This window comes from Phragmites australis, chromosome 20 (genome assembly GCF_958298935.1).
Source record: "Phragmites australis chromosome 20, lpPhrAust1.1, whole genome shotgun sequence".
Taxonomy (NCBI): domain Eukaryota; kingdom Viridiplantae; phylum Streptophyta; class Magnoliopsida; order Poales; family Poaceae; genus Phragmites; species Phragmites australis.
The window spans coordinates 1,440,676-1,464,811 of NC_084940.1; the positions used below are offsets into that span (position 1 = coordinate 1,440,676).

General features: G+C 45.0%; 4 protein-coding genes across 5 annotated transcripts; 3 read left to right on the forward strand and 1 right to left on the reverse strand.

The window, feature by feature from the left end:
* Positions 1-2,611: 2,611 nt before the first annotated feature.
* On the forward strand, positions 2,612-6,197 carry LOC133901343 (aspartyl protease family protein 1-like). The gene is made up of 10 exons (XM_062342678.1): positions 2,612-2,995; positions 3,165-3,297; positions 3,817-4,052; positions 4,124-4,348; positions 4,425-4,560; positions 4,647-4,720; positions 4,808-4,910; positions 4,998-5,055; positions 5,459-5,530; positions 5,616-6,197. Exons 1-10 carry the CDS (start codon positions 2,730-2,732, stop codon positions 5,843-5,845), a joined length of 1,533 nt encoding a protein of 510 aa, XP_062198662.1. The 5' UTR covers positions 2,612-2,729; the 3' UTR covers positions 5,846-6,197.
* A 393-nt stretch (positions 6,198-6,590) lies between these two features.
* LOC133901344 (H/ACA ribonucleoprotein complex subunit GAR1-like) lies at positions 6,591-10,483 on the forward strand. 2 transcript variants are annotated; one of them, XM_062342681.1, is made up of 9 exons: positions 6,591-7,039; positions 7,203-7,346; positions 8,658-8,738; positions 8,817-8,905; positions 9,003-9,077; positions 9,465-9,526; positions 9,614-9,682; positions 9,775-9,969; positions 10,043-10,483. In XM_062342681.1, exons 2-9 carry the CDS (start codon positions 7,224-7,226, stop codon positions 10,141-10,143), a joined length of 795 nt encoding a protein of 264 aa, XP_062198665.1. In that variant the 5' UTR covers positions 6,591-7,039; positions 7,203-7,223; the 3' UTR covers positions 10,144-10,483. The 2 variants fall into 2 exon arrangements, with proteins under 2 accessions (XP_062198665.1, XP_062198663.1); XM_062342679.1 differs by having other exon boundaries at positions 6,593-7,039; positions 9,614-9,691.
* A 2,218-nt stretch (positions 10,484-12,701) lies between these two features.
* On the forward strand, positions 12,702-15,421 carry LOC133902136 (probable 26S proteasome non-ATPase regulatory subunit 3). Its single transcript, XM_062343726.1, has 8 exons — positions 12,702-12,928; positions 13,041-13,231; positions 13,310-13,447; positions 13,519-13,655; positions 13,801-13,855; positions 13,945-14,055; positions 14,244-14,483; positions 14,568-15,421. The coding sequence occupies exons 1-8, from the start codon at positions 12,826-12,828 to the stop codon at positions 15,078-15,080; spliced, it is 1,488 nt and encodes a 495-aa protein (XP_062199710.1). The 5' UTR covers positions 12,702-12,825; the 3' UTR covers positions 15,081-15,421.
* A 565-nt stretch (positions 15,422-15,986) lies between these two features.
* Positions 15,987-22,842, reverse strand: LOC133901916 (uncharacterized). The gene is made up of 5 exons (XM_062343451.1): positions 22,587-22,842; positions 21,731-21,849; positions 16,649-16,706; positions 16,461-16,538; positions 15,987-16,375 (listed from the first exon to the last, which is right to left on the reverse strand). Exons 1-5 carry the CDS (start codon positions 22,702-22,704, stop codon positions 16,182-16,184), a joined length of 567 nt encoding a protein of 188 aa, XP_062199435.1. The 5' UTR covers positions 22,705-22,842; the 3' UTR covers positions 15,987-16,181.
* Between the last annotated feature and the right edge of the window lie 1,294 nt (positions 22,843-24,136).

The window sequence follows — 24,136 nt, forward strand, 5'->3', positions numbered from 1 at the left end:
GACCTTCAAGCTCCATACATGTAGACAGTTTCAAGATCGATCACTGGGGCCTTGGTCCGGTAGACGCTCACCATCAGTCCTGTCAAAACTAGATCAAGTGCAGAGCCGCTGGCCCCTGCTCTAATTTGCCACCTGAGCAGGTGGAATGGGCGACTGATTTGCTTCGGATTTCGCTTCCCGTTATCCATTCCTGTACACGAGTGCTGGCTCGCTCTGGTTTGATGAGCAAAATCGTGCAGGGATTGTGTGATTGGACCTGAACCTAACCTGACGATCTCTGGGAAGGGTGACCTGTTGCATCTGCGGCTGGCTGTATTACGCCTGCTCGTGCCAGTGCGTTGCGTTGGCGTTCGTGCCAGTGCGTTGCGTTGGCGTTCGAAGGACCAAGCTCCAGCCCCGACTGCCGCTTGCATGTGTTTGGTGCTTGCTTGTCCTGGAACTGTGCGTGAGAGACGTGCCGTCCGTGTAGACCTCGCCAGCATGTGTCAGGTGAATGATCCGGTCATCTTTCTGGCCGAGTTGGTTGATCCATTCCTAGCCAAGCGACCACTCATCAGACGCCATGACTTGACTACTAAACCGTCCTGCACCTTCTGCATGCCATGCTCTTCTTACGGCGTACCGGTCGCGTCTCCTGGATGGCCCGTGGACACGTTGCCGTCGGCAGTCGGTCGGCTGCGTGCCTCCGGCTGACGCCACACGTATCGGCAGAGTGGCCGGGCCAGCCAGGGTCGCGATAACGTACCGAACAAGCGTAGTGCTAGGGCCTTGATTGACGACATGGATGATGATAGTTTCCCTATCAGTTGTCACTTTGTCCTGATAAGCTAGCCTTCTATAATACTAACAGCAGTTCTACTACTTTGCAAGCCATCGTTTTTGATGTGGTTTACGTGTCGTTCCGGCGTTGTACACCTGCAGGCCTGCGGCTATTGATTACCGATTAGGTAGTTCTCAGATCAGATCCCGTCATCCTTGCTCTTGATTTTATTATTTTTATATAGGATCATGCGTGTGAGAATATGAGCTTGATGGCTTCATCCGTGACGTTTTCCGCAGCGCCGTCCCGGACAGTAGCTCACTGCTACGGCTCATGCACCACACTGATCAAAGATATGGTCGTTTAGAAGGATAAGAGGATGATGGCCAGAGCGTCGGCTTTTGCTGCTTCCAACAAAAACGTCGCCTTGGCAGGTTTGCTGTCTCAGAACGATGACAAAAGAAAAAGGCCACTACCAATGGCCGTGCATGGCCCGTCCTAAAGAAATACCAGTATATGTTAACAAACACAGAGACCATGTTAACTGAGCTACCGTCCTCCCAGAATGTAGATTGCCGGACCAATGCCTGCCTCAGATGCTGCCAGTTACAGTTCGATGCGGCACATTTGACTGTGGATGGACTTCCAGTCTCGCAATAAAGTCCAAACACGACATGATCCACGATCAAGTCCGGGTCCGGCGAACTTAATTGGGCCATCACGCGTGGTGTCCTCTCCTGGCTTTTGGTTGGTCCAGGAGACTTGATTGAACAAGAGGAAAAAGCAGCCGCCTCCCAAGTCAAACTCAGGCCGCAGCCGTGCTGAAACTCCGGCGACCACGTGAGCAACGTGACGAGCAGAGCACGGGCGGCTGAACGCAGACGGCGGTCGGCAGACGACGACCACGAGTGAACTGTTGTTTCTCGAGCTGACTAAACAGAACAGCAACTACATATTCGTCAGATAGCCAGCAACCACTTGGATTCCGCTGCAGCAGATTTACTCCTGTTCTGGAACATTTCTCTTCGCGGGATCAGAGCTAGAATCTTCAGTTTCTTTTAGCTGCGATTAAAACCTGCGTAATCCACCAGACCACCAGGATTATTCAGAAGCAGCAACTAAGGGAAAACAGAAATATCTCAATTCTCATAACAGAGAATCAGACCGGACCTGCGCCATCCGTTGTCCACACATACGTCCATCCAATCTGAATAACAACATCACCCACCCGTCCATTCATCCATCCAGCCACTGGGTCTCACGGTGGGCGCGCTCTTTTGCCGCGTCGGTCTCAACTGATTAGAGCGTCGGTCTCAACTAATGTTAGAATCTAACTCAGATTTAGAATCTGATTCGGTAAAAAAAGACTAGATATGTAAAATACAACTTAGAATCTAACTCAAATTCGAAATATATGATTTGGTAAAAAAAAATTGGACATGTGTTGAGGTGACACTCTCAATCGCAGCGAAAACGACACTGAAAATCCGTTGCTGTGCTTCTCTACACCCATCGTTCGATCTAGACGCGTCGGATCTCGATCAGACGGCCCATGCGTCTCGCCTTTTTCCTCGAATCGCCAGCAACGTTTCAACGCGACCATTACTCCTGGTCCCCCAAACCTTTCGAAAAACCGAAGGCGACGCTGCGACCACACCACGGGCTGGAGCAGCAGCCCAAAGCGAAACTTCCAGCGCACTGACGAGTGACGTCTGACGTCCCCCCTCGCGCGCTCTCTCTCTGCAGGAGGGCCCCCCATCCACCCTTCCCGCGGAAACCCAGCGGCCAGACGGCCACCACCATACTGGCCGACCTCGCGGACGGGCAGGTACACACACTGCTGCTGCCACTCTCCTTTCTCCTCCTTCCCGGCTCCGAATCCCAAATAAATACCAGCCAGGGGCCGAAGCCGGAGCCTTTCCATTTTTAAACCTGCAAAATTGCACTCTTCAGCTTTACTTCGCTGCCTATGGCGGCGTTGCTGCGGGTCCTGTTCTTGGCCGCCGTGGCTGCGGCGGCGACGAGGGCGGAGGCGCTGAGCCTGGACGTCCACCACCGGTACTCGGCGACGGTGCGTGGGTGGGCGGGGCACGGCGCGCCGGCGGCCGGGACGGCGGAGTACTACGCGGCGCTGGCCGGGCACGACCTCCGGCGGCGGTCGCTCGCCTCCGGGGCAGGAGGGGAGCTGGCCTTCGCCGACAGCAACGACACCTACCGGCTCAACGATTTCGGATTGTGAGAGCACAGAGCACTGCCTGGCTTGGTTGTTGTTATTAATTATCATCTTGTTTAGGCTTAGCTTCGAATCATGGAGATGGGTTAAATCATTACTCGGTTGCTGTTTGGTTACCGAGAGCTTTTGCTTTTGGGCTAAAGCATGCGGTGGTTGGGGTTGGTTGTGCAGCTTGCATTACGCTGTGGTGGCGCTTGGGACGCCGAACGTGACGTTCCTGGTGGCGCTCGACACCGGCAGCGACCTATTCTGGGTGCCCTGCGACTGCATCAAGTGCGCCCCCCTCGTCTCCCAAAACTACGGGGTACTGCTTCTCCTTCTTCCTCTTGGCTTCTACTGTTTGTTATGATTACAGTTGAGTTGGCTAGTTGCTCTACTAGATACTATCTTAGGGGGTTAGGATACCATCTTGGTGGTTGAAGATGGCATAACAGATTAGTTCCTTCACAAAGATGAAGATAAGTTGCTGGTACAATTTCTTCCAAGATCACTGCATGGTAAAGCAAACACATGTCTAGAAAATGAGAATTATGGAGGCATGACATACGTCATGTGATTCTTAGAAATCTTCCAGACACATGACAGCTTGAGCTGGGACCTTGTCGGGCTTAAAAAAAAGCCACTTCTGTCCCAGATCTATGAACTCTTGTTGGATTCTAGAAAAACAAAAGGAAAATCTTGCTTTATAATTGCATAAATAAAGTTGCAGCGTCATGATGTTTTCATCCATTGTGCTGTCACAAAATGATACATGTATGTTCCTCATGTTCTTGCTAATCTTACTTAAACTCATTGCCTTTGTGCGTATGGAAAATTGAAACAGAATTTGAAGTTCGACGTTTACAGCCCTCAGAAATCGACTACTAGCAGAAAGGTCCCATGCAGTAGCAACTTGTGTGATCTCCAGAATGCTTGCCGATCAGCAAGTAACAGCTGCCCTTACAGTATCGAATATTTGTCTGATAACACGTCATCCTCCGGGGTACTTGTTGAGGATGTCTTGTACCTGATAGCTGAGTCTGGTCAGCCAAAAATTGTTACAGCGCCCATAACATTCGGGTATGGTCCTTCACAATCTACTGCATGCTTATGTTCATTTTCTTATGCTGAATTTTGTGCCAATTGTTCAGTTGTGGACAGGTCCAGACAGGGTCATTTTTAGGCAATGCTGCCCCCAATGGTCTGCTTGGGCTTGGTATGGACAGTAAATCAGTTCCGAGTTTGCTAGCAAGTAACGGACTTGTTGCCAATTCCTTCTCCATGTGCTTTGGAGAAGATGGTCATGGTAGAATCAACTTTGGGGACACAGGAACCTCAGACCAGAAGGAAACTCCATTAAATATTTATAATCAAAAGTATGTTTCCACTACTCATATTTCAGAAACCACAAACAGTTCTTTCAGCTCACTTTTCAACATTTTCCGTTTGCAGTCCATTTTACAACGTAAGCATTACTGGAGCTATGGTAGGAACTAAAATGATCTTCGCCAAGTTTAGTGCTATTGTTGACTCTGGCACCTCTTTCACGGCTTTGTCCGATCCAATGTACACTGAAATCACTAGCAGTGTAAGTAATGTCTATATTAGCAATGATTTTCCAGCAGTCTATGTTTCATGATGGTTCTGTTCTTACATATGCTCATTCTTTTTCAGTTCAATTCACAAGTCCAAGACAGGCCAAGCCAACTTGGCTCTTCCCTGCCATTTGAATATTGCTACTCCGTAAGGTAATTTCATCTAGTAACAGGCATTGATAGTTACATTTTCACATACTGTTGTCTATCTATACCTAATGGATATGTTGTATTTTCCAGTGCCAAGGGATCTGTCAATCCGCCAAACATAAGTCTGACAGCAAAAGGTGGAAGCATATTTCCTGTCAATGATCCAATAATTACCATAACGGACGCTGCATCTGTAAGATAGAACTGACACTCTGCTCTGTGTTTTTCATCCCTGTGACTTAGTTTGGTAACTTACATCTACTGCTCTATTTTTTAACAGAATCCGATTGGCTATTGCTTGGCAATTATGAAGAGCGAGGGCGTTAACTTAATAGGGGGTAAGCTCCTTTACATTCTAAGCTGTCAAACCTTTTGTTTAAATTCGAAGATGTTTGATCCACTTAAGTAGCACTCTGAAGTTTGAATATTCTGCAAATATACTGCTTCATTTTATATAAACCATATAAGTGGATTCTTTGTGTGACTGTTAACTGCTTTGCTTCCCTACATTATAAATTACTACTTATTTATGCCAAAACCTCATATATTCAAAATTTTTAGATGCTGCCTTTTTGTTTATACTGTTATTGCTTAAAAACATGCCAGCTACATACATGATGTTCTTTTGCCCTATCTCACATTATGAAGTAATACATTATTTGTCTCAGTATACTTGTCCTTGAATGATTTCAATGATGATAGCTTACCTCAATGTTCTTGACCTGGTCTGTTTTGGTGCAGAGAATTTTTTGTCTGGGCTGAAGGTTGTGTTTGATCGAGAGAGGATGGTCTTGGGTTGGAAATTTTTTGATTGTAAGTACCTTATCTGGACGGTTGAACTAAAGCTCGGGACTAGAATGCCGCCCTTACCGCCCTTACATATTTTGTGTGTTACCAGGTTACAGCAAAGACAGTTCAAGCAATCTTCCAGGGAACCCAAATCCTTTTGCTGTTCCTCCGAAACCTGCATTAGGACCGAACAGTTACACTCCTGAGGCTGCAAAGGGTGCTTCACCCAATGGTATCCAAGACAATGTATTGCAACCTTCTGCAAGCTTTCCACAGCAGCTGCATTTCAACAAAAGCATCTTTATCGCCGCCGCTCTGCTATTCCTAGCGATTCTTTGATCTGCTCAATTCCACATATGTTAGTCTTTTTTCTAAAAAAAAATATACAGCTATAATAGATTTAGTTAAAGCTCCATTACCTTGTATTGATTTATGCATAGGATCACATTCTTTTGGCTTGTGTCCGAAGTTTGCAGTAGGATTTACACTTTACAGGATAGAACACGGGATGAGTCATAACCTCATAGGACATTTTTGTTCGATATTTACTTGTTCGTATATTTTTGTAATAATGCACTCCACCCAGGGTTTGTGTTGAGGTGGATGTACATATATAGATAACTTGTGGATGTAATGACTTCATAGAATAAGTGAATAATAATACTGCCGTATGCTTCACATCGGTTCTTTATGCTGTTCTTGTCCATTCATTCTTTTGCTGCAGATTTATGCGAGAAGGCAGTGCTAAATTCTGCAGCATTCTGTCATACTTGTTGACATTTCTCCATTTCCATTTCTTTACAGATTTTGTTTTGGATTTAAACTGAGTTTTTTCGAAAACCTTATCACTTATTTGGGATGTGTTACTATGCTTGGGAATCACGATGGCCATTCATTCGTTCAAATCCAATGATCAAGAATGGAAGGTACCGATCGAAAGATATTTAGATTGTGGGCAGGTACCATAAAATGGTAGACCTGGTATCATATTTAATAAGTAATAAAGTTGTGGGGGCGGTATCAAATTTAGAAGGGAGGTAACAGAGGTACCTCCCAAGCACTGTAATTCAGTTGGAATCTTAAGCAAGGTTCCTCAAAAAATAATAATCTTAAGCAAAATCATTGGAACGAATATTAACCAATGATGCCCATTGGGCTCAGTATGAAGTCCATCACTGAGGCCCACTCAGCCCAGATACCCTTCCCCAACCTCCCGCGAAACCAAATCCCAGCCGTACATCCCGACACCGTCCCCCGAAATCGGCCCGTCCAAACAGCATCCCCTGTGCCCGCAGAACCCCGCAACGTCCAGGGGCATTTCCGTAACTGCACCCGCCAAAACCCTAGGCGCGCGCGAGCCTCAGCCAGCCGACCCGGTCGCTCCCCGTCCCGGTCCGCACGGAGGCAGCCGTATAAAACGCTCTCCTCCCACCCCACCCGGCGGTTACCTCACCACCGCACGGCAGCGCACACGGCACCGACGACAACGAGCCATCGACGCAACCGCCGCGCCCGGACACAACTGCCGCTCAGGTAACCGCCGGCAACCGCCCCGCTTCACCTGTCGCAACCGCGCGCGCCGCCGCCGCTCCATAGATATCCCTTGCCTCTCGCGCTCGCGCAGTAGCACCGCGCGGCGCTCTCACTTCTCGCTCGGATCTGAGTGGGCTCGCATTGTGTCGTGTCACGCGTGCAGCTTAAGGGAAGCGAGAGAAGGATGGACCGGTACCATAGGGTGGAGAAGCCGCGGGAGGAGGCGCCCATCAAGGAGAACGAGATCCGCATCACCACGCAGGGGAGGATGCGCAACTACATCACCTACGCCACCGCCTTGCTCCAGGTACCACCCGCCCGCTCGCTCGCTCGGTCTCCGGTTCTCCCGTCGTGGAATGGGTTGCTATGCCGTTGCGCTGTTTGAATTCTCGTCTTTGCGCCATAAAGTTTCGTAACAGTGCTAGCACGTTGTTGGTGGCGTGGTCAGCATTGACTGGGTGTTTAGGGGAGTGATTAAAAAGTAAACCCAATGATTGAGCCGTACGAGTTGTTGGGCCATGCAGTAAAACTTGGCTTTTTAAATACAAACTAGAACTGCGAAAAGGGGGAATCCTGGTATGACGTAATGCTTTGGTGGGATGGTATATGGTCACCTGATTGCCAACTTTAGAGTTAATTTGTAAGGATTTTATGAAACACAGGTCTTGCTTTTTGAAGTCCTGGTACCATCCAAGGACCGTTCATTATGCTGCAATGGCTGATTGGCTTGTCTGGTAGTTGTCTGCAATGTCTCCTTCTGCAGCATTAGAGGCAAGAGCTGTGGCCTGTGGCTGCCTAAAGTTGTGTTTTTTTTTTGCCGAATCAAACACTCGAATCTAGGGGTCGGGTTCTAAGTTGTATTCCACGTGTCTAATTTTTTTTTGCCGAATCAGAACTTGAATTTGAGTCGGATTCCGATACCCGTATCCGTGTCCATGTCTAGTAACACTGGCGTAAACATAAAGTATGATACGTCAAAGCTGATTGGAGTTAGTACAGATTTTGGAAGAAGTGTACGGTGGCAAGTTCAAGCGTTACATTGTCTGTGATGTGATGCGCCACCCCAGATATGAAAAGTGATATCGCTTGTCGAGGTGCTATTGCTAAGTTGCCACTCTTGGATAGCTGTTCGTGTGGTGACCGTCCAATCACACTCACACTTTAGTTGCGTCAATTTTGGTACACTTGTTTTCATCCTTAGTCTTTATGTAGTTGATGGTGACCAACTGACCATACCCATCACACTCATGTTTTGCCATTTTGGTCATTCGGTCCATGTCACCATGCGTATCTCCTGTAGTACTCCACAGCCCTATATGTTTCCTTTATTTGTGTACAAATGCCTAAAGGGGGTGTTTTAAAACAGTGTACCGCCTCCTGGGGCTTTGCCGTGTTTCTCAATTTCTTCTTTTAGAAAGAAGTTGAATGATCTATTTATCAAAATAATTGCTTGGCCAATTGCCTCAACTTTTTTCCTTCTCATCAAGTAGTTTGGGCTACTGTAAAAATTCCAAGCTTTGAGTGTCCCAGGATACTTTTCATGTGATTTTTTTCTTGAAATGTGTACTCATGTCCTGTGACTGATGTGTTGCAACATATTCTATTTGCTTACGCGAAGGACAAAGGTTCCGATGAAGTAGTATTCAAGGCCATGGGAAGGGCTATCAACAAAACCGTCATGATTGCAGAATTGATTAAGGTACTTATGATGGCACCAGTGCTTGCAAATATTACTTATGACTTGATTCTAATGGGTTGTTATTCTATCATTGTGCAGAGGAGGATTGTTGGCCTCCATCAAAATACTACCACTGGATCTACTGATATTACCGATATGTGGGAGCCATTGGAGGAAGGCCTACTTCCGTAAGTGACTTGTTTTAATTTTAGGATAGAGCTATATCTGTACATGGATTCTGTAATCTTGAGTCTTGTGAAACTATATGATCTTTTCTCTCTGCAGGCTTGAGACAACAAGGCATGTCTCTATGATCACTATAACTCTTTCAAAGAAGGAGCTGGACAAGTCCTCGGTTGGGTATGTTTATTGTTCTTTTGTTGTTAACTCTTAACTGCACTTGAGGATTTGTTTGGCCAGTGCCTTTTTATCCATCATTTTCTATGGTTGTATACAATGTGGATAGCAGGTGGATCACTGGAGGTCTAACCCTAACCCTAAATCTTCCTCTGATACCAAGTTACCTTAGACTGGTGTTGTGTAGAGAAGAAGCATTCAAGTCCGATAGACTTGATATCAATATATAGAGTCGGTCCTCATGGCCCAATATGGGCCAGAATAATATGTTTTCATACCAGGATAATATGTTACCATATATACTTAACAGTTGAATCAAGTAATAAAATAGCAAGTTAGCAATTTACGATGTATGCTGGCTTGTCATTGATTGAATTATTTTTTTGGCAGATATCAATCTCCTTTGCCTGCTGACGAGGTTAAGCCTTTGGTTGAATATGATAATGATGAAGGTACTGTGCAAGATTCACTTCTATTATTTCTCGTTAACATTTTAATGATTCTTTGTGGCCTCATAATTTCTCTAACTGAAACTATAGCTGCATCCTCCCCTGCTGGCCGAGGGAGGGGCCGTGGAGGTCGAGGTCGTGGGTGGGGCAGGGGAAGAGGTGGGCGTGGTGAGGCTGATTGCTGCTGAGTAAATCATCATTTCATCACAACGTATTGGATGTGCAATTGTTCCTTACATAATAAGTTTCAGGAAATGGGTACAATGACTATGCCGACGGCAGTTGGGAGAATGACCATGCACCTCCATATATGGGTAATGGGTATGCCCGTGGAAGAGGCCGTGGTTTCAGGGGCCGTGGCAGGAGAGGCGGCTACGGTGGCCAGTCTGATTACCATCAGGATGGAGGCTATTACGATGAGGCACATGTTCCTGCACCAGCCCGAGGTGGGCAACCTACCTTTTGATTAGTTTATATGCATAATAATACCCTCATTAATCCTATGTAAATGGAAACAAGGTCGTGGTCGAGGTGGTGGCCGTGGGAGAGGCCCAGCAAGAGGCAGAGGACGTGGTGGCAATGCAAACGGCGTGATGCATGCTGTTGCGGCCGGTGCATAAGCTGTTTGTTAGTTGGATGCCCGCTCCAAATATGAAGATGTATCATCTGTGTTGTTTATCAGTTAACATTATACTTTGTATAAGCTTGACATTCTCTGTCAGAATGCAGCCGCGTTTTGATATTTAACTAGGTTTGTAGGGTAGCGTAATTACAATGCTCCCTTCTTTCCAGTAGATGTCGTAAACTAATTGTAGTATTCCGTTCGTAAAGGTTTAGAGCAGGGCATTCTTTCATTTTTTTTAATATAAGGCGAAGTGTTGTTCCTCTGTTGCAATGTGCAAACTTCTGTATGCTTTCTTCGAAAATGTAAGTTCAATTTACATTTGGATGTCTTTGTCATGAGACGGGTAAAATGTATGTAGAACAGTTGAAGCGTTGACAAACCACCCCGGTTGGAAAAAGTAAGGAAGCCATTGCTAAAATTTTAATGTACTGAATACTGCACAGCACATTTTCTTCAGATATTGCCGGAATGCCGGGGTTGACAGTAGACGGTTTGAGCCAGGTACAGGGGGTAGCAGGGGCAACAAGAAACAATTTAGGTAGGAGCCGACAACAAATTTATGTAGGAGCCGACGACAAATCCAATGGCTGTTGTTGGAGATATTGAAGAAGGCAGCCAAGGTAGTGGATTGATGAAGATATGGAAGAAGGCAAGGTTGTTGGAGATATGGAAGAAGGCAAGCAAGGTAGTGGATTGATGAAGATCACGAAGATGCCGGAGGCAACAACAAATCCAATGGCGGTTGTCTATGGAGATACGGAAGAAAGCGGGCAAGATAGTGGGTTGATGAAGATCACCAAGGTGGCGGTGCTGAATAAGGCATGGGAGAGGGTATCGCTATATAATTTAGGAGCCAACAAAAGATCTGATGGGTACGGGAGTGGGTCGCTGAAGATAAGACCATCTTCAACCATATTCCCTTCATTTCGTTTCCTTCCCGATTCCCTTCCCCGTTCTCATTCCCTTTATTTTCTCTCATCTCCAACAGCTTCCCCTCGAGGGGAATCACGAAGGGAAAGGAGAGAGAATCCCGTCCTGAAGGGAATGACTCTGGGAATCCCGTCGTGACGGGAACCGTGAAGGGAATCCGTTGGAGCGCTGAAGGGAACGAAAATCCCGTCGTGAAGGGATTTTGGTCCCTGAAGGGAAACCGTTGGAGATGGTCTAACGAATGTGGTAGTGATGGTCTGGTGGAAAAGGATAATTAAGTTTTTGAAATCTTTAAGAATCACTCAGGATGAGGGTGACGCGGACAGAGGGAAAAGTCGCACATGTGAGTTTGATTCACTGTTGGCGATTTTAATTGAGTGCTAAAATGATTGATTTTTGAAATCTTTAAGAATCACTTGGGCAGGGAAGATATTTTACATGACTTGCCATGTCGGAAATGTTAGGTGGTGATGAAAAGAGGCCAAAATAGTACGTGGGTAAGAAACTCTCTATTTTCTATGACAAAATATCAGGATGGTAACACTGATGATATTTAAAGAGTGGTCATATTTAAAAATAGCAAAAAAATTATTATTTCAGTGGAAAGATGTAGAGAAATAGAGGGCAAGTCTCAGCATGAACTAATACCGATTTAAAAGAAAAACACCACTCACTTTGTTGAGAGATTTCAGAATTTAACAACAAATATACACATCTCTCATAAATTAACACTCACTTCGCATACCTTTCGGTTTATCCTATCGTGGACATGAATTATTTCATAACAAGTCATTTATCTCTTTTTCTTTTCTTTTTCTTTTCTTTTCTCTATGATGGGGACATAAATGCCCCTGCCTTTCCTTACCATGATAGGATGAACTCGAACCAAACAACAATGCCACCTGCCGGTACCACCCAGTGCCCCACTGCCCTTCCTCCCCTCTATTCGGACGCATGGCACTTAATTATGGCATTGTGTGAGTTTGATTCACTGTTGGCGATTTCAATTTGAGTGCTAAGATGATCGATTTTGTGGCTCCTATGTTTGATTTGGCAACCGAAATGGTTGATTTGGTGGACAGAGATGAAATCGAGAGGAAGAAGGCAGCGAGAGGAAGGGGAATGTCGTTCATATTCCTGCCTGCTTGGTCACGACGAGGGTCGCGTGGACTGAGGGAGAAGTCAGGGCGAGTGGACAGAGGTGTCGAGGGCGAGTGTGGCATCAAGGTTTGTTAGCATGTCTGGTGTAGGTGAACAAGAAACTGAGTGAGGAGAGCGCAACGACTACACTGAACCATAGCAAAAGCGGCATGAAGAACAACAAAGAACGGGAAAAAGACAATAAAGAGAGGTAACCTGGTTTAATCTACTTCGTGTGAGATGCTCTTATAGAGCTCATTCGGCTGGTAGGTATATTTTAGTCAGGCTAGGTGAAAAATGAAAACAGAAATAAAAGAAAAAGAGAAGAACAATATGTTCTGAAACAATTTACGTACACGGTGGAGTAAACTAAAAATCACATGAATTGATTGTTAAATCCTGTGAGGCTCGCTTATTCAGCTTTAAATTCTGAAATCTCTGTACGTCCCTCGCCTGACAAGTCGAACGTGGCCTAAAAAAAATAGAAAACGAAAAATAAAAGGAAAAAATAAATAATCGGAAGCCTTCAGCCTGCTCTAGCTCGGAGGCCCTCCTCCCTTCTCCCCTCTCGCCGCGCACACTCGTCGTCCTCGTCGCTGACGCCGCGATGCCGGAAGATGTCGAGATGAACGACTCCCAGACCCAGACGGCCGCCGCCGCCTCCTCCTCCTCCTCCGACCCTGCGGCACCCGTGGCATCCACCCTCCACCGTGAGTATCCCCTCTCCTAACGCAGTCTCCCTCCAAAACCGTAGGGTTTCTCACCTTCAGCGTCGCGCGAGGTAGCAGCAATTTACGTCTATCCACGTCCCGTTGCGTGCAGATCTGAAGGAGATCGCTTCGGCGATCGAGGCTGGGTCGCTGAGCAAGGAGGTCCGCCGTATCTCACGCGCCGTCCGCCCGACCGTCGCCCTCTGCCGCCGCCTCACCGCTCGTGACGTCGCCGCCTTCCTCGCCTTCGCGCTGCCACCCTCCTCCGACGCCTTTGCCCGCCTCTCCGCCCTCGTGCCTAAGGTACTTTTACTCTGCGACTGCAGTCCAGTGCTATACCAACACTACCTGCCAATCATTTGTATCATGTTGCATTTTTAGGAAGATGGGAGTGAAATGGATGTCGATACATCGGCTCCAGCAACTCAAGTTTCCATCAAGCATGGCCTTCCAGAGATTGAAATTTACTGTTACTTGCTTGTGTTGATTTTCCTCATTGATCATAAGAAATATGACGAGGTATGTCTGTTATCTGCCTTCACTTTGTTACTCATAGGGAAACATACCAATTTGATTTTTTTCCCTCGCAGGCTAAAGCATGTGCCTCCGCAAGCATTGCTCGTCTGAAGAATCTCAACAGGAGAACAGTTGATGTCTTAGCATGTAGACTTTATTCTTATTACTCATATGTCCATGAACTTACCAACACCCTTTCTGAAATTCGTGGGTGAGTGAACTTCCATGATTCCCAATAAATGGTGGTCAAACATACTTTGTTCGATTGTTTTTCTCAGAATTTCTTTGGCATCTAGTAAGTTCATTTTTCTGCTTTCTCCTGTTCTAATTTACCTCATGCATTTGATGCTTTACAGAATTCTCTTGGCGTTGCACAGAATGGCAACTTTGCATCGTGATGAGCTTGGTCAGGTTGTTCTGAAACCCTAATCTTCAATTTTTAGCAATCTTATTTTAATGTTGTTAAATTTATGGGAATTGACTTATGTTTCTGATGGCAGGAAACTCTCCTCAATCTGCTTCTTCGCAATTACCTGCACTACAACTTGTACGACCAGGCAGAAAAACTTAGGTCAAAGGCACCACGCTTTGAAGCACATTCCAATCAACAGGTAATTTGTGACCTAGTTCATTTTTTCCTGTCTTATACTTTGTTGTGAGTCGGATTCTGTTTGCACTGACTTGGTAATTTGTACTGAGGTTGATTATTGATTTGATAATGATCAAATGATTACGACCTGTACTCTGATTATGTGGAGATATTACTGTACGCAAGTGCTAACCTCTACTATCATTGCAGTTCTGCCGGTATCTGTTCTACTTGGGCAAAATTAGGACGATTCAGTTGGAGTATACTGATGCTAAGGAAAGCCTCTTGCAAGCTGCTCGAAAGGCACCCACTACAGCCCAAGGATTTCGGATTCAGTGCAACAAATGGGCTATTATAGTAAGGCTACTGTTAGGAGAAATGCCAGAGAGAACTGTTTTCATGCAGAAAGGAATGAAGGTGGCTTTGACACCATATTTTGAGCTTACTAATGTAGGTTGTCTCTTCCTCTCAGAAAATATACTTTTGCCCTGCTGAATATGACAATTCTAATTGTTTTCCATGCATGATCTCTAGGCTGTTCGAGTTGGGGACCTGGAATTATTCAGAGCTGTTGCAGACAAATTTTCGAGCACTTTCAGTGCAGACAGGACTTGCAATTTGATAGTGAGGCTGCGTCACAATGTCATCCGGACTGGATTGCGTAACATCAGCATCTCGTATTCAAGGATTTCCCTCACTGATATTGCCAAGAAGCTGAGGTTGGACTCCGTGAACCCTGTTGCTGATGCTGAAAGCATTGTTGCCAAGGCCATCAGGGATGGAGCAATTGATGCCACCATTGATCATGCCAATGGTTGGATGGTGTCAAAGGAGACCGGTGATGTCTACTCAACAAATGAGCCACAGATAGCTTTCAACTCCAGGATCGCGTTTTGCCTGAACATGCACAACGAGGCTGTCAAGGCACTGAGATTCCCTCCGAATTCTCACAAGGAAAAGGAGAGTGCTGAGAAGAGGCGCGAGAGGCTCCAGCAGGAGGAAGAACTGGCAAAGCACATGGCTGAGGAAGATGACGATGACTTCTAGACTGGTGGATCCTTTCGATCCTTTTTGAAGAGAACTTCTGCTTCAAGGATTCATTTTGAAGAGAACTCACTGGTTCAGTTGATTAAAGTGCCACAAGAACTCTGGTTCACCAGCTCTACTTGAAGGGACGTTTCAAATTTAAAATCGTTCACTGTGATTATGTTAGTAATTTTTTATCGCTACAAATGGCTTAGCAAGCACATTATTTTCCTGGAACTGTATCCAACGAAGTGAAGGCATCGCTGTACTGTACTGCACTTTTTGTTTCCTTTCCCGTCCCTGGAAATTAGCAGTTGATTTCTGGACAGTGAAAAGTTCAGTGTATTAATTTCATTTATTTACGAGTTCAGAACTTTAGAAGCGCATACACTTCTATACCTTGCTTTCTCATGTCCGTAGCCTCCCGATCGTTGTATCCTTTGGTACAAATTCGTTTTTCCGTTATTTGAGGGTTGTTTTGACGAGAAGGCCAGCAGACGTCTGAGGCTGGGCGCAGAGCAGCTTTGCAACTGTGCTGTGCTGCACGGACACAGGCAAGAATTTGAAAATGGTCATCTAGTGCTTCTAGTGGTAAGCATGAACGCCATCAACTGCTCGGCAGAGTCGGCTAGACGATTTATGCAGAATAATTAACCCTCTTATCTTAGGGTTCCCATTTAATTGACTTGTGAATTAATCAGAAGGGGATGATGGTAGAGCCCTTGCTTAGCATGCAAGAGGTACGGGGATCGATACCCCGCATCTTCAGCCTTTTTTTTTTGGTCCCCACTCCCTTTTCCGTTTTACATGCATCTTATTTCCAACAAGTAAATGGGGCTAGCTCTTTTATCCTTAAAAAGATATGCATTCTATTTCAACAATAGCAACAGCATACATCTGAACTGAAACTCATTGGAAACAGAAGACTTAAAAAGAGTAAATCTCATTTTCTTAGCAATATTCACATAATCACAAATCTAGCAGAACAGCGTCAAGAGAACACAAGCATCAGCTGAAACAAATGCATCATATCCAAGCAATACACGGGAATTACATCTTCAAAGAGAAACAGATTATTTGCCTCAAAAGCATGACATGTGCAAAATCAGCCAAATGTGCATGTTAGAGCGGGAGCAGTAGAACAGGACACGGGATGAATTCAGCCAGCAAATTCCCATCAACATGCTTCGAGTGGATTGCCTCCATGCTTAGGACAACCAGGTCTAACTCCAACTCATCAGCAACTTCTCCGATGATAGCGGTTGGTTTCTTCCCTTCCCCAAGACGCTCCATCAGTCCAAACTCCGAAAATCCACCTGCACAGAAGCACGCACGTCAGCACAGCGGTAAGAAAATAGCACAAAAAGTGAAATGCTGATAACTCAAATGGCACCATACAACCTTCTGAGAGATGCCATCTAATGCTTGACATCTGAGTATCGTGCTCTGGGACCGACTCCTTTGGTTTATCATCAATAACTGCAATCAACAATAGATTTATAATACTATACGGTAGTTTTAAGCTACGAGGAAGCAAAAATGTGCAATATCCGAAGCACATAAAGCAATGTTTCAAATTAAGAACGTACCAACCACAGTAATGTTTGCTCCATACTTCTTTGCTAGAGAAGTGGTCGTTGCTGCAGCCTGAAACGTGTTGAAAATAATAGCACTTTTAGATTTAATTTAATTCCTAATATAGCATGAACAAGAACAGATGAAAAAATCAATATCGACTATGTTTCGACTAGCTCCGACTAGCCCCGATTGAATTCGACTAGCCTCGAATAGGATTCGACAAATCCCAACAAACCTCGACTAGAGTATATCCTCGACAAGATATTCGACTGGGTACTCGATCAACAGATGTACTCGACTAGGTACTCGAGTAGAATTTACGTACGTACCCGATGACGACGTGAGATACAGACACCCCCGTGATGTCGATGCACGAGACAGTAGAAGATGACGAAGATGAAGTAGTCAATGCAGAGGCCACCATGATGTCGATCCAGTAGACGATGACAAAGACGAAATAGTCGAAGTAGATCAAGATGATGTGGAGGAAGCGAATCGTGAACAGTGGCGACGAGTGCTTCCAAAAACCTTATTCACCCTCTCTCGATGCAGGATCTCAAAGGTGACAGGTTCTAGAGACCTGCTCTCCTATTCGTCGATGCACACCAGCACAGCGAGATAGAGTAGACTACGTGTGATAACACAACAGAGAGAAATTGGCAAAACCCTAACTGTGTGTATGCAACTCGCGTATATCCTTTATGCGGCGGCTGACAAATATATATATAGAGAGAGAGTCGTGCGGTTGAGACGCACCACAATCGGAGTCATTACCGACACGATTTCCATATATTTATCCGTTTGCCCAGCAAAAAGAATAAAATAACAAAAGGAAGCAAAACCTGCGCAAGCAACTGAACCCGATTTCGGCAGTCCATTCACGTAGGTATCGTGCGCACACACCCTCTGCCCTCGCCCCGACGCTGACTCGGCCCGGCGAGCGAGCGCATGTTCTTCTAGTCCTCTCATCCATACATGCTAAGTGGGTGAAGGAGAGAAACCCTTTTAAGTTGATCTCTATCAACATCCACTAGCAATGTGGGACTAAAGAAACATATCTCCCTCATATGGTTAGGCCTTTGAGATTTATTTAGAATTATACAAATATAATAAGCTAAGCTCATATATTCTAACAATCTGCTACCAGATCTCAAAGTCCCACGAAGATTTACTTTTTTCTTAATACTGTTAAATATACCAGTGTTTCAGTAGAGACGGTTAAGTTGAACATCCACCTAGAACATCAAGCTACTCTCGTTCACAACTTAGACAATGGACTAAGCTTTGAATTGTAAGTCTTGTGCAAATAAGTTTCACTTGAAGCCATCACTGATACTTGGCTAAACCACCCCGCTGGTAGAGCATATAAGTCCGTACTCCATGATTTCTTCATGAGTTTATTAAAGATCACCCAAGTCTCATAGACTGTGACCAACAGTCAGACTCATATATGTACGTTGTTCAAGAATATCCTGCAAGTTAGCATCTTCGCTAATTAAAATCAACATGATATATTAAGACAATAGCTAACTTGTCTTACATATTTTAAAAGTCTTTTGATTTTCCTTTCCAATTGATTTTCAACTTCTACCTTATATATCTTAAAATAGTCTAGTGTCTCATCTTTCGATTTCAACAAATACATATAATAAAATCTAGATGCATTATCGATTAAAGTCATGAAATATCTTTTCTCGCCATGCGTCAACACACTATTCATCTCGCAAAGATCTGAATGTATGAGTTCTAACGTTGCCAAATTTCTCTCATTGACTGTTTTGTGAGGTTTACGAGATTGTTTAGATTGCACACAACTTTGGCACCTAGAACCTTTGACAATAGAAAATTCAGAATTAAATTCAAGCTGGAAAGTTGAGTCATACAAACAGTTTATGTGACATAACCGTGAGTATCAAACACTAACCTCATCTCTATTAATACTGCCACAAATATGGTTCACAGATTTATTGCAGTAATCAGAATGAGAAAAACGGAACAAGCCTCCATACTCATAGCCTTTACCAATAAAAAGGCCATGTTCCGACAAAACCACTTTATTAGACTCGAGAACCACCTTGAACCCGTCTTTACAGAGAAGAAAACTGTTAACTAGATTCTTGTTTATTGAAGGAACATGCTGCACGTTCCTCAGCTATACTATCTTTCCCGAAGTAAACTTCAGATCTACTGTGCCAAAACCATAAACAGGAGCATGAGACTCATTCCCCATTAAGACGAAAGAATCTCTAGCAATCTGATAAAAAGAGAACATTGAACTATCAGCACACACGTGTACATTAGCCTCAATATCAATCCACTAACTAGTAGCCTAATTCACTGAAAGAACAATAGGTAGATTATCATATCCATTAGTTCCATCTCCACTGTTGTCAATGGTGACAGACTTGTTGTTCTTCCCTTGATTAACCTTTCTTCCTTTGCGGTCTCGGCAATCTTTGGCCTAATGGCTAACCTCGTCGCACACGAAGTAAGATTTATCATCTTTGTTCATCTTCTTCTTAAAATTGGTGGTTTGTTTGGCTTTGTCATTTTTCCCTTTGTACTTGCCGTTAGAGGACCGTTGCACCATATTTACGCTAGACCATCTATCGCCTTCTTTGTTATGCACATTCTTAGCTCGAGCTTTCTACTCAATATCAAGAGACACGATCAGGCTCTCAACAGAAATATCTTGTCTCTTGTGTTTTATAATGGCAAAATTCCTCCACGAGGAAGGCAATTTGGCAATAATACCCCCAACCACAAACTTATCGGGTAAGATACATTTTAGGAGCTCGAGTTCTTTTACAATACATTGAATTTCATGAGCATACTCGACCACCGATCGATTATTGAGCATCTTATAGTTATGATATTTCTCCATAATATACAGTTCACTGCCTGCATCTGACACACCAAATTTTGCATTCAGTGCGTCTCACAACTCCTTTGGGTCCTTTATGTGCATGTATACATCACAGAGATGATCGACAAGAGCGCTAAGAACACATCCTACAAAGAGCGTGTGGGCTTCCTCGAACTTTTTCTCCTCATAAGAGGAAAGAGTTCCTTCAGATCTACCAGACGTAACCCAGTAGCAGTTTATAGCCGTAAGCCACATAATGGCTTTGACATGCCATCTCTTAAAGTGCGCATCGGTAAACTTATCCGACCTCAGTGTATCAGCAAAACCAGCCATCATTAAATCAAAGTGGCTACATTAAGGTTTTTTTGGATTGTTGGAAATAATAACACTTTCAGATTTAATTTAATTCCTAATATAACATGAACAAGAACAAATGTAAAAAAAATCAATATCGACCATGTTTTGACTAGCCCCGATTGAATTTGACTAGCCTCGAGTAAGAGTCGACAAGTCCCAGCAAGCCTCAACTAGAGCATGTCCTCGACAAGATATTCGACTAGATACTCGACCAGCAAATGTACTCGACTAGGTGAGCGGCCGAGCGCGGAGTGGCAACATATCGCGAGGAAGGCGGGCATACGCAAGCAACTGGACCCGATTACGGCGGACCATTTACACAGGTGTCGTGCGCTCGCGACCTCCGCCCCAGCCCCAACCACGGGTGTCGAGGATTAATCCCTGACAATGATTCTAGAGTGTACCGATCGAATGGCGCGTAAACATCATTTAAGGTGTGTGTTCGTCGGTGTGTGTATGTGTTGAACTCAAGAACACCGAGGTTATCCAGGTTCAGGCTTCCCGAAGGATAACAGCTCTACGTTCTGCGTATTTTGTTATAAGTGCTTATGAATTGGTTACTGCTTCTCTATTTACAAACCGGATCCTCCTCTCTTTATATACCAGAAAGAGAGAGAACTTACAAGTGGGCCCCAATGGGCAGCCATGTCTAGCTAGATATTCTACTCTTAGATCATATCCTAGAGAACCGAGTGAGCCCAACTTGCCGTGAGAGCTTTGAATACATATCCCAACCGTGGAACGGCTCCACACCTGCCTCCCCTGGCCACTCGGCCTGTCCCATCGTCATGCGCCATAAGCTCGTATGTCAAGCCATCCTGTCCTCTCGCCCCTCGAGTCTACCTGCAAAACCGTCCATTTGCCTGATCGTTCTGCAGATCCTGTCTTGTTAGCTGTGCGATGCTGCGTCGGCCCGCAAGGCCCCATCTGTAGCGTTTAATGCTATGGGACGGGACAATGCCCAACCGCGTCGGTCATAACTTTGTTCACTGGATAGGGTGCCTGTGGAAGGAAAGCACTTGAGTAGATAACAATAAATATGATTAGATGGGTTAGGTAAGGACCAGCCCCGCGACCAGCAAGGGCTGGTCGTGAGATCTCATAATATCGCAAGGAGGCTGGTCACACAAGCCTTGCGCTGGTCGTGCGAATCTTGGACCTGGTCGCACGATGGACTAGGATTCAGAAAATATCCCCCGTTCGTTTGCATATCCCTCGTAGAGCCCGTTAGTTAGGACGCCCCCTTGTTTAATACTACGACAGTCCCCTTACTCAATACTCCGACAACGGCCCAACCCGGCCCGATCCGTCCCAACGAACGTGTTCTTCTAGTCTTCTCATTCACACATGCTAAGTGGGTGGAAGAGATAAACTATTTTAAGTTGATCTTCATCCACATCCACTAGCAAAGTGGGACTAAAGAAACACACCTCCCTCACATAATTAGGCCTTTGAAACTTATTTGGAATTATACAAATATAATGGGCTAAGCCCATATATTCTAACAAAATGTCATACAACCATTGCGGATAAAGCCACTATTTGAAAGTGATGGTGCAGTAAGGTGCGTACAAAGGAAGTTAACAACATAGATGGTACTCCCTAAAGGAAAAAGGATCGAGCAGCGAACATATCTTCCTTACTAAGAATGCCTTTCTATACAAGGGCCAGAATCAAACTGCCATGGCAATTTTCTGATAGAAGTGTTCCGGCCTAAAAGGATGCAAATATGAAACAATAGCAAGTAACTTGCTGTGTGCCTATAATAAAGAGTTCCGATTATTTACCTAGGACATATGTTTTACATACTCCTCAAGAAATTAGCTAAACACAGATAACGAATTGAAGTATTTTGAAGATAAATATGAACCTGTCTTGTGCCTTCAGAAAGATAAGGATTGCGATCAGTGACTGGAAGCAGAACATGTTTAACTTGCGAGAGAGCATCAACAGCCAAAGTGCTTCCAGATTCATTCACTTCAGCCCTCACTGTTAAAAAACAACAAAACATTAGTATCTTTGGTTTGATGAATGATCCACAATTCCACATTACCTGTTAAAACATAAATATAAAAGAATGCCCATTTACGAGCTAACTCACAAATGAAAGGATTCGCTTTTCAGTTTTTTAAACTCTCTCCTAGCCATACCCTCTCGAAATAGTAAAGGAAGTAACCCAAGTAACAATTTTTACTACACAACTAAAGTGCTATCCAATGTTGCAATTTGCCAGCACTCCTTCCTGCAAGGCCCAACTCAAGGTGTGCAATTCAAATTCTTGATTTAGGTCGTGTTTCCTGAACAATGTAGTAAGCTGAAGCAAAAGAGCAGACATGAAAATCATCACACGCTATTCGGCTATCGAAAACAACAGAATTGATTCTGCAACTAGCAATAAAATGTAGTGTTGATTGAACTTGAAAGAAAAAAGAACGCGGGAAAATGCAACTTTTCGCAGTGACGCATGACCCCGAATTCTTTAGAACGGCTATTCTACTACTGGGGTCAGCACTAGAGCACTTCCACTCTGACAAATGAGCACAGGATAACCCCCAAAGGGCTTTCCGTTCCGGCGTTTCTACAAACACCTTGCAAGAACAAAGCGGCCAAGGAGATTCCGCCTACACTCGCGCGATTCCACAAGCAAGCCGCGCGCACCAAGCAGAGGCGAAAAGAAACAGCACAGGTTAAGTTAACAGACTAGGGTACGGAAGAGAGGAGGATACCTCCGTGCCGGGATCCTCGGCAGCGCGCGGCGGAGAGGGAGAAGCCCTTCTTGGCCGGCGCGGGGCCCGCGCAGACCCGGGAGGCCGGCGCGGGGATGAGCGAGCTGGCGAAGGCCATGGTGAGCGGTTTCAATTGGGCTGAGGTTCGGGCTAACGGCGCGGCGGCGAGGAGAGGGTGGCGGGCTTCCGAAACGGCGTGGAATGGAAGAGGAGAGATCGAGAGAGGCCGTGGAAACGACGGGGACGGACGAACGGACAGGTGGAGGTGGTAGCGGTATACCGCGGGGCCCACTGGAAACGAGGGTGTGGATGGATAAGGTTTTCTAGTGTTTTTTTTTTCTTTTCTTTCATGTGCCTGATCAATTCTCCTTTACACTAAGGTTTTGTTTGACACATTGGAAAGAGAAATAATATCTCATTTGAACAGTCACAAAATTCAATCTTATCTATCTATCTCTTTTTTGTCTTTTTACCCTAACTTTTCATTCATTTTTCTTTCTCTATCCCACATTTCTTTTCCTAGTTGTCAAACGTAACCTAAAGTCATCAGTCGTCATCCCCTTATTGACTCGAGTCATTCCCCAGGTACAATAGCATGAGGCGACCTCAAGACAATTTTCTCGTCTCCGACGTCGATCCGACCGATCCCCTTCCTCTAACGGGCTCTCACGACTTGGAGGGGGAGGGGAATGGGCGGATCGACGTCCGGTGTAAGTAGTTTAGTAGGAATAGTTGTAGTTTGGTAGGGTAGGTTTCAAGCTTTCCGATTGTGTCGGTCTGGCTTTTGTTCGTAAGGTTGTCCATAATGGATTTGTCGTCGTCGACATGCACTCTGGTGACGATTTTGATGGGTTTGTATCTGTAAGTTTGCTTGTTGTGTTTGTGCTGCGTTCGGGGGGAGGGGGATTTCTTCCCCTTGTTGTGCTGTGCTCGGGTTGCCAGACTTGTTTTTGGCGACACCGTGTTTTCTTTCTCACCCTCCAGCTTCGGTTCTATGGTTGCGTGGGTTGGGGTTGTCTTTCCTCCACCGACAGCGACGAGGTAATTGTTGATGCACTCTCTCAGCTATAGATGTGTCTTGATTGAGGTTTTGGGGCACTGGCTTTCGCGGCATTTCCAAAGTTGGGGCTTCCTCATTGGCTTCAGTGGAAGGACTTGGTCCTTTCTTCGCCGGTCTCTGGTGTTGCACTCTGCTTCACCGGTGGTCTTACCAGAGTGCAAGAAGAAGACGAGAATGGAAGAAGAGGACCTGCGAGGACTTCATTGTATTTTTTTACTTTTGCAGGGTCTTTCTGTAATTTCAGGATATACTGTGCTGAGATATTAATGTAACTCCCCCTTCCCCTTAAAAAAAAAAGTTCTCCTTTACGCTTGCTGGTTTCTTAAATAAGTTATGAAAAATTTGCCTGTTTTTTTTCCTTGGGTGATCTGTATCTTACCTTTATATATGCCTGATCAACAATGTTTTGTCTAGGTGTTAGTTTGGATGATCTGGTTTTTTCTTTCTATTTTTGTCACCTTTTTCATCACTTTGAGTTAAGTTAAAGAGC

Bases quoted from the DNA above. Each gene is read 5' to 3' on its own strand.
- LOC133901343 (XM_062342678.1), top strand. From the start codon at position 2,730: ATGGCGGCGTTGCTGCGGGTCCTGTTCTTGGCCGCCGTGGCTGCGGCG. The intron at 2,996-3,164 runs GTGAGAGCACAG...TTGGTTGTGCAG, and splicing joins CGGCTCAACGATTTCGGATT to CTTGCATTACGCTGTGGTGG. The intron at 4,721-4,807 runs GTAATTTCATCT...TGTATTTTCCAG, and splicing joins GAATATTGCTACTCCGTAAG to TGCCAAGGGATCTGTCAATC.
- LOC133901344 (XM_062342679.1), top strand. From the start codon at position 7,224: ATGGACCGGTACCATAGGGTGGAGAAGCCGCGGGAGGAGGCGCCCATC. The intron at 9,078-9,464 runs GTATGTTTATTG...TTTTTTTGGCAG, and splicing joins CTGGACAAGTCCTCGGTTGG to ATATCAATCTCCTTTGCCTG. The intron at 9,692-9,774 runs GTGAGGCTGATT...AATAAGTTTCAG, and splicing joins CAGGGGAAGAGGTGGGCGTG to GAAATGGGTACAATGACTAT.
- LOC133902136 (XM_062343726.1), top strand. From the start codon at position 12,826: ATGCCGGAAGATGTCGAGATGAACGACTCCCAGACCCAGACGGCCGCC. The intron at 13,856-13,944 runs GTTGTTCTGAAA...TTCTGATGGCAG, and splicing joins ATCGTGATGAGCTTGGTCAG to GAAACTCTCCTCAATCTGCT. The intron at 14,056-14,243 runs GTAATTTGTGAC...CTATCATTGCAG, and splicing joins AAGCACATTCCAATCAACAG to TTCTGCCGGTATCTGTTCTA.
- LOC133901916 (XM_062343451.1), bottom strand. From the start codon at position 22,704: ATGGCCTTCGCCAGCTCGCTCATCCCCGCGCCGGCCTCCCGGGTCTGC. The intron at 16,707-21,730 runs GTTCATATTTAT...AACACGTTTCAG, and splicing joins TTTCTGAAGGCACAAGACAG to GCTGCAGCAACGACCACTTC. The intron at 16,376-16,460 runs GTTGTATGGTGC...GCTTCTGTGCAG, and splicing joins TAGATGGCATCTCTCAGAAG to GTGGATTTTCGGAGTTTGGA.